The 6,772-nt window shown below is 51.5% G+C and overlaps 1 protein-coding gene across 1 annotated transcript in view; it reads right to left on the bottom strand.

The window, feature by feature from the left end:
* Positions 1-323: 323 nt before the first annotated feature.
* The window catches only part of Cacna1s (calcium voltage-gated channel subunit alpha1 S), a 63,634-nt gene continuing 57,185 nt past the window's right edge, over positions 324-6,772 (bottom strand). Inside the window, exons 37-44 of the mRNA XM_046465019.2 lie at positions 6,515-6,616; positions 6,107-6,231; positions 4,348-4,476; positions 3,466-3,716; positions 2,200-2,285; positions 1,516-1,589; positions 1,124-1,267; positions 324-969 (exon numbers count right to left, since the gene is read on the bottom strand). Coding sequence (XP_046320975.1) covers positions 718-969; positions 1,124-1,267; positions 1,516-1,589; positions 2,200-2,285; positions 3,466-3,716; positions 4,348-4,476; positions 6,107-6,231; positions 6,515-6,616 — 1,163 coding nt within the window. The 3' untranslated portion in view covers positions 324-717. The remainder of the gene's footprint in view (positions 970-1,123; positions 1,268-1,515; positions 1,590-2,199; positions 2,286-3,465; positions 3,717-4,347; positions 4,477-6,106; positions 6,232-6,514; positions 6,617-6,772) is intronic.

Here is a 6,772-nt window from a genome sequence, read left to right as displayed (position 1 = left end):
CGTCACATCCATACTCATGGGGTGGATAAGAGGGGCCATGGAGACCGCAGATCTGTGATAACCAAGGCCATAAACGGCACGAGAGGAGGGTGGTGTTGGCAGTGAACTCTGACCAAAGAGGCACTATCAGAGCTCCAAAGAAGGTTGGCCATGGTGTGACTAGGGCTTAGGAGTGTTTCTGAGGCCACCAGTCCTCTCTGGGGTTGCTCCGCCCTAGTCAATGGGGCCAGCCCTAGACTTCCAGGCTGAAGAACCCCACTCTCCACACAGTGCCTCTGCCTCATGCAGAATAAAACCGAGAGAGCCCCTCTAGACTCCTAGGCCCAGGTTCCCTGAGGGCTCTTGGGGAGGGGAAAAAAGTATAGAGGGTCCAGAAAAAGAGAAAAGCAGAGGCCAGGTGCCAGTGTAATAGGCCTGAGACTTTAATGTCCTGCTGATGGGAGTGGCCTTGTGACAGATGGACACTGGCACTGGCCAGGACTTTTAGAATGACCTTAGAAGTTCCAGCCAATCATGCTTCTTGCTGGTGAGGGAAGGGCCTGTCCTGTCCATCTACTTCCTCCCAAGTTTTTGAGATGGTTCCTGACCACCCTTGTTCAGCCAGGCGTCTAGCCACTGAAGGGAGGGAGGCTGCTGTGGTGCTAATACTCCTCCCTCCAGCAGTCTCCCTCCCCTTGGTCATGTCAGCTCTAAGCCCAGGCTGATTCTTGTCGGCCATCACAGCCCGGGAGGAATCAGGGTCTCCTGTGAGCCCTGATGCTGGTCAAGGCTGCCCAGGGAAGACCCGAGGCTCAGGCCTCCCACGGCACCAGACGGGCCCTCTGGGGTCTGTCGTTCTCTCAGTAGCTCTGTTGCTGCCACCTCCACTTCCTCTGGTTCCATCTGGCAGGCATCTGCCAGGGCCTGGCCTGTCGCCATGACGAAGCCAGCGTCAGCCGCCAAGGAGTCCAGGCCCCCTCGAACCAGAGCCTGCAGGGAGGAGAGGGGCCTAGACAGGGTCTTCCTGGGAGTGGTCTTTGGTGGGGGAAGGTCTGCTTCTGTTGACCCTACCCCCTCTCCATGCCAGGCTGTCACAGGGCCACCTGCCAATGTAGCCAGCTGCTCTGTCCCAGCCTCTCCTCACCTCCTGGATCAGCAGGGCCGTGGCTGGAGTTGGGCACCTGGAACGGCTCTCCTCGGAGCTCCTGCTGCGAGATGCTTCCGCGTGCAGAGAGCCTGGCATGGAGCGCTTCCTTTCTTCTAGAACGGGAAGCTCTGCCCTGGGGCGCTGTTTCAAATGCACAAAAGCAAAGACCCCAACAGGTTTGCTGGAACCCACAGATGCAGTGAAATCCCAGCACATCCAAAGCGGCCTCAAGCAAGATCCATGGAAAGGAGAAGATCCAGGAACCTGATTTTTTTCTGTTATGGGTGGGCAAACTGGCGCCAGGCCCTTCCCCTGTCATAGCTCGCTCCTAGCACTGCATCAGGTAGGGTCTCTATATGGAGTTTGCTCCCTGTTCTCCACCCCTTTACCTGGCAGGGGACAGGAGGTGTCCGGCAAGTCCGCCATTCTTTCAGGTTTTCCACATGGGGCTTGCTGAGAGGTCCTGTGAGCAAGGCGAGGACAAGAGGACCGTTGGCTCAGGCAGGCAACCCCGTACCAACTCTCTTGGCCAGCTGTGGAGGGCGGCTTAGAGGGAGGACACATGCTGGGGCCCAACCAATTCCAGGCCAGGCAGAATTGCCCAGGTCTCTTTACCCTACTCTGGGTTTGGGAGAGGGGCTCCGGGCCAAGTCTCTAGCTAAGCCATTCTTCAGTGTGTTTGTGCATGTGAAGGAGTGTGTGTCAGGGAAGAGGGTCACTGATCTGCAGTGTCCTCGGGGTCACTACTGTCACACAGTGGTCCAAAACCCACTGTCAGATTCCAAGATGACCTGCTAAAGGGCCCAAGAGCCAAGGTAACAGTGAGTCCGGGAGCTGCCCTTCCATGGGACCTGGGAGAGGGCGGACTCCCACGCTGGCTGAATTTCAGGCAGACCTGGAATAATGTAGGCTCCCCCACCCCCCTCTACCTAGAAGCTTCTCTCAGCTGGTTCCCACTGCCACAGGCCCCAAGACAGCCCTCCCAGCTGGGATGCCAGACTCCAAGGAAGGAGCGAGGCTCCCCAGGCCTCCTCAGGAGAAGGCTCAGCTTCTCAGGTCGGCAGAAGGCTGACCCAGGGCCTTGCGGGCTTGGCTGAAGGTTCCTCCTCTGGCAGCAGGTGTCTCTGTCTCTTCTGGAAATTCCCTTTCATAGTGGACACTGAAATGGAAACAAGGCCAAGTGAACCAGAGCAGGCTTCCGGGTCTCTGGACGTCTCTGCTCTTCTGTGGCCCCAAATCCTTTCACTCAGGGTCTGGACCCGTCATAGCACAGGGACCTTGACTCCAGTGACCCTCTCACCTCTCTGCACAGCTATCCCTGACTTGGGGGTGTGAGCCCAATGCCTCCCCGCCTCCACTGCTGTTCAGTGGTCCCCTCTTTCCTCTCCACATTCCATGCAGCCTCACAACCTTTAGGACCCTGGTTCTTGACCTTGGCTGCACGTAGGACCCCCTGGGAGCTTTAAGGAATAGTAGTGACTGTCGCACTCCCAGATGATGGGGGTTTGGGAAAGCTCCTTATATAATTCAAGTGTGCAGCTGCAACTGAGAACTATTCTAGACCTTTCCAGTCCATGGTGATCAATATCCCTTCTGTACTCTCAGGACATGAGTCATATCACATGACACGTCCCCTAGCAGCCTGGCCCAGGTCCGATACAGCTCTAGTTTCACACCACTTTGCACCAAAGTCTAAAGTCAGGCGTACCCTTCAAGGCTTCTGGGATGAACTCAAGGGGCTTCTCCAGCTGGGATGGGGTGTAGGCAGCCCTGGCTGTGGAAAGTAGCTCTTCAGATGACTTCTGCCCTGTCCTACCAAAGCTTTGCTGGCTTTCGGCCTAGAATGGGAGCTCCGCTTTGAGCCCAGCTCCTGGGTCATGTTGGCTGATCAGCTTTTTCCCTCATCCTGCCCTTTTTTCCATGACACTCAGGTAGTCACAGATTATATTTAGTCTTTAGTCTGGGGTTGGTGAGGTGGAGCCCAACTCCAACAATTGAACCTTATCACCCACAGTAGTCTGTGCTGCTGAGGTAGGCCCGCTCTTTCTAACCTGTAATATGCGCTATAATATATCTCAGCTCTAAGACCTGCTGCAGAGGATGAAACCAAAGGTCCCCTCAGCATCTGGGCCAATGCTGACATGAAACTGCCCCCTGCTGGCCACAGGCATCTCTGCACCCTAAACCTGCCCCTTGCATTAAGGTGCAGAGGATCCCCAAGGGCATAAAGGCAAGCAAAGGATACACCATAAATCTCAGGGCTCCCTCTTCCCATCTAGCCTGCAACCTGCTAACCCTGTCTCCTCAGTCCTATCCTGGTATCCAGTTGCTTCCATTACCTGGAAAACACAGAGCTGTTGCTACGGTCACTGTTGCCATGGGCAACATTAGCATTGGCATTGTTGGTATTGGCACGAGCAAGTGGGTTGGTTCTTGGATCATGAGGGAAGTCCTCCAAGAAGACAGGGGACTCCAGCTCCTCCATCTCTATCTCAGAAAATTGGAGGGGTCTTTGGTTGGCCATGACGGGGGGCAGGGAGTTGGTCCTTTCCAGGAAGTTGTCCACTTGGCCAAACAGGCCTCCAGTCCTCTAGAGGCAAGGAGAGGAGTGAAGGGACAGAGGGACAGAGATCAGTGACCGAGGGATGAGGGTTGGAAGGGGACTGGGGGCTGTCACCCAGGATGATGGTGCTGGAAACAAGTTATGGATTGGAGACAAATCCCATGAGGCCAGAGGGAAATGGCCTGAGCAGTGAGACCAGGCAAAGAGAATCCCACCCTCAGAAAGGGCTCAATGTGATGGGACAGACAGGACATAGCTCAGGACATGTACAGGATACACCGACACATGGATAGGGAAATGTGGTGTGGTGGAGAGAACCCTGAATTGGGAGTCTGCAGAGCTGGGTTCTAGCCCCCTTGAAGTTAAGTTTTGCACATCTCACACCATCATTTCCTCATCAGTAACCTGAGAGGGTTTAACAAGGTGGTCATAAAGAATCTTCCACCTTGAAAGTGTTAGAAGAAAACTGGACAGAGGACTGGCATAACATGGAATATTGATGAGGGTTTGCAGGGAAGGTGGGAAAGGGTGTGTTATGCTTAACACCTTGTTCCATCAGCTCTCATGTCCACCTCCTGTGTGGCTGGACTCCTGGCCATTCTCTCTGTTACTGCTCACTGTGTCTAGACCACGAAGGGTGGTCATGACCCTCACTCACCCGGAATATTCCTTCCTCCATTGCAGCCTCCACCATAGCTCTCTCCAGCTCCTCCTCAGCTGTCAGGTCCCCTGAGATGGTGCGGTGGATCTCAGGGGCTGCTTCTTCCTCTATGGTCCTCAATCCAGCCTGAGGATGGAGAAGTGACTGGTGAACCTTCTAGACCACGAGCAGAGACTAGAACTGCTTCCCCCACTCATTTCTAATCCATGCACCTGGGGGTCTCCTGAAGCCTGTTCTCCCTCCTGTCTCATTCAAGATCACAGGGCTGTGAAGCTCCCAGACCCTTCTCCGGTGGCAGTGATAGTCCACACTCTAATAGTTACCAAAGAGTCTGGTCTTAATTCCATGGGTGGAGATTTTGTGTCTGCCCCAGGCCTCTGGGTTGAGCAATCTTTTCACTTATGTGCATGTGTGTGTGTGTACATGTGTGCACACCAAAAAGAAATTAACAGAGTACTGAGTCCAGAAGGAGAAGAGAATCCTCACCTTCAGAAAGGTGTCAGTTTGATGGGATAGACAGAATATAGTTCAGGACCGTATAGGAGACACAGACATACAGATAGGAAAATTTAATATATCATCATATCTATATGTCTACATTTCTATACATTTATCTATCTATCTATGTATCTAAAATTGATCAAAGTTCATATCACCCACAAAGGGACAAATCAAAATTGGTGTCACCTGATAGTTTGCAATGAGGACACAGTAACATTTCTGTAACCGACAAGATGCATATCTTATACCTGATATAAGGACACATCAGACAAACCCAACCTGAGGGACATCATGGCCTCTCATCCTCAGAAGTGTCAAGGTCATGTCAAGGAAAGACAAGGAATGTTCCAGATGGAAGAGACTAAGGAGAGATGGAAACTAAATACAATGTGTGATTGGCTCCTTTTGTTAAAAAGGACATTATTGGGACAACTGGTGAAACCCAAATGAGGTCTGAGGAGTAGATGGCAGTAACATATCAACATTATTTTTCTGATTTCTTTTTTCATATATATATTTTTAGTTGTAAATGGACACAATATCTTCATTTTATTTATTTACTTTTATGTGGTTCTGAGGATTGAACCCAGTGCCTCACACATGCTAGGCAAGTGCTCTACCACTGAGCTACAACCCCAGCCCCCATTTTCCTAATTTCGATGGTTGCATTGTGGTTATGTAGGAGAAGACTCATGTGTGCAGGAATACACTTTTTCATGTGTACATCATGGAACATCAAGGGTTGAGGGAACATTATGTTAGTGTTACTCAACAGTTCAGAAAAAAAGGTTTTGTATTGTACTTGCAAACTTTTTAAAGTGTGAGATTATTTTAGAATAGAAACAGCAATTGAAATAATGTTCTGCGCATACAGCACAAATGCATGCACATTTTTGATTTTACAAATTATGTGCATTACAATGAACACAAAAAATAGAAACAAAACCCACATAAGATAAAACAAAGTTCTAAAGCTTTCTTTTTCATGGCATTTTAAGTACCCCTGGGGGAATCTGCTTTCTTTGGAGACTATTGCTCTTGTCTAACTCATCTATCCTCTGAACAAATCCCGTTTTCTTCTGTCCCACCATCCAGAGGTGAAGAGCTCCTGGTTCTTCTGAAGTTGATACGTGACTCATGGAGGACCATCCAGAATCATCATCTCACTTCCTCACTCCTCCATCCCCAGACAAAATTCCAGAGGGAACCGGAGCCCTGGCAGGAGTCCCTTGGAACTTGCCTGGGTTGGACTTACCTGGATCTGTACGGTGTCCTTCTTAGGCCGATATCCATAATATTCTTCCTGGCGTTTTATGAACTTCCGGAAGTGTTCCTGGATGAGGAATGTGGCATAGAACTTCCCCACTGTCACCTCATCATCTGCAGAGGGGCCAACAAAGGATGTCCCGAAGGTTGGTGGTAATCTGGCACAGAGTGGGAGCCAGGTGCAGCCAGGTCCAGCACCCAGGTCCTCCTCGTCTTGCTGCCTTGGTCGACGGGCACTCTGCACCTTAATACTGGTGGCTGCCTTGCTAGATGCTCATGGGAGTCTATCAAGGGTATTTATTGAGGTCTGGGCCATTCTCAGATTCTCAGGGGACTTCTCAGAGAAGCTCATTACCCTTTCTGCCTCTGGACTCTGGTCTCCTACAGTAGCACCCACCTCCTATTGGAGGGATGACCTGGTCCAGGAGCTTCATGCTGGTTCTCTTCCAGATCTTCTTGATGATGGCCCTCAGCTCCTCGTTGGCCTGTTCAAAGTTACCTGGGGCAAGGCAAAGGCAGGAGTGGCCCCAAAGCCATCCAGGCCAGGCTGACTGCCTGTGATAAAGCCACCTTATACTCACTGAGCCCCTCTGAGTGCCACTCATTCACTCAGCCAACCCTGGCAAAGCTTTCTTTTGTGGCAGCTGCTGTGCTA

The sequence above is a fragment of the Marmota monax genome, unplaced genomic scaffold (genome assembly GCF_021218885.2).
Source record: "Marmota monax isolate L192 unplaced genomic scaffold, Marmota_monax_Labrador192_F-V1.1 WCK01_AAM20220418_F8-fsc00099, whole genome shotgun sequence".
NCBI lineage: Eukaryota > Metazoa > Chordata > Mammalia > Rodentia > Sciuridae > Marmota > Marmota monax.
The sequence above is the reverse complement of the archived record's forward strand: the minus strand, read 5'-3'. Positions and strand labels throughout refer to the sequence as shown.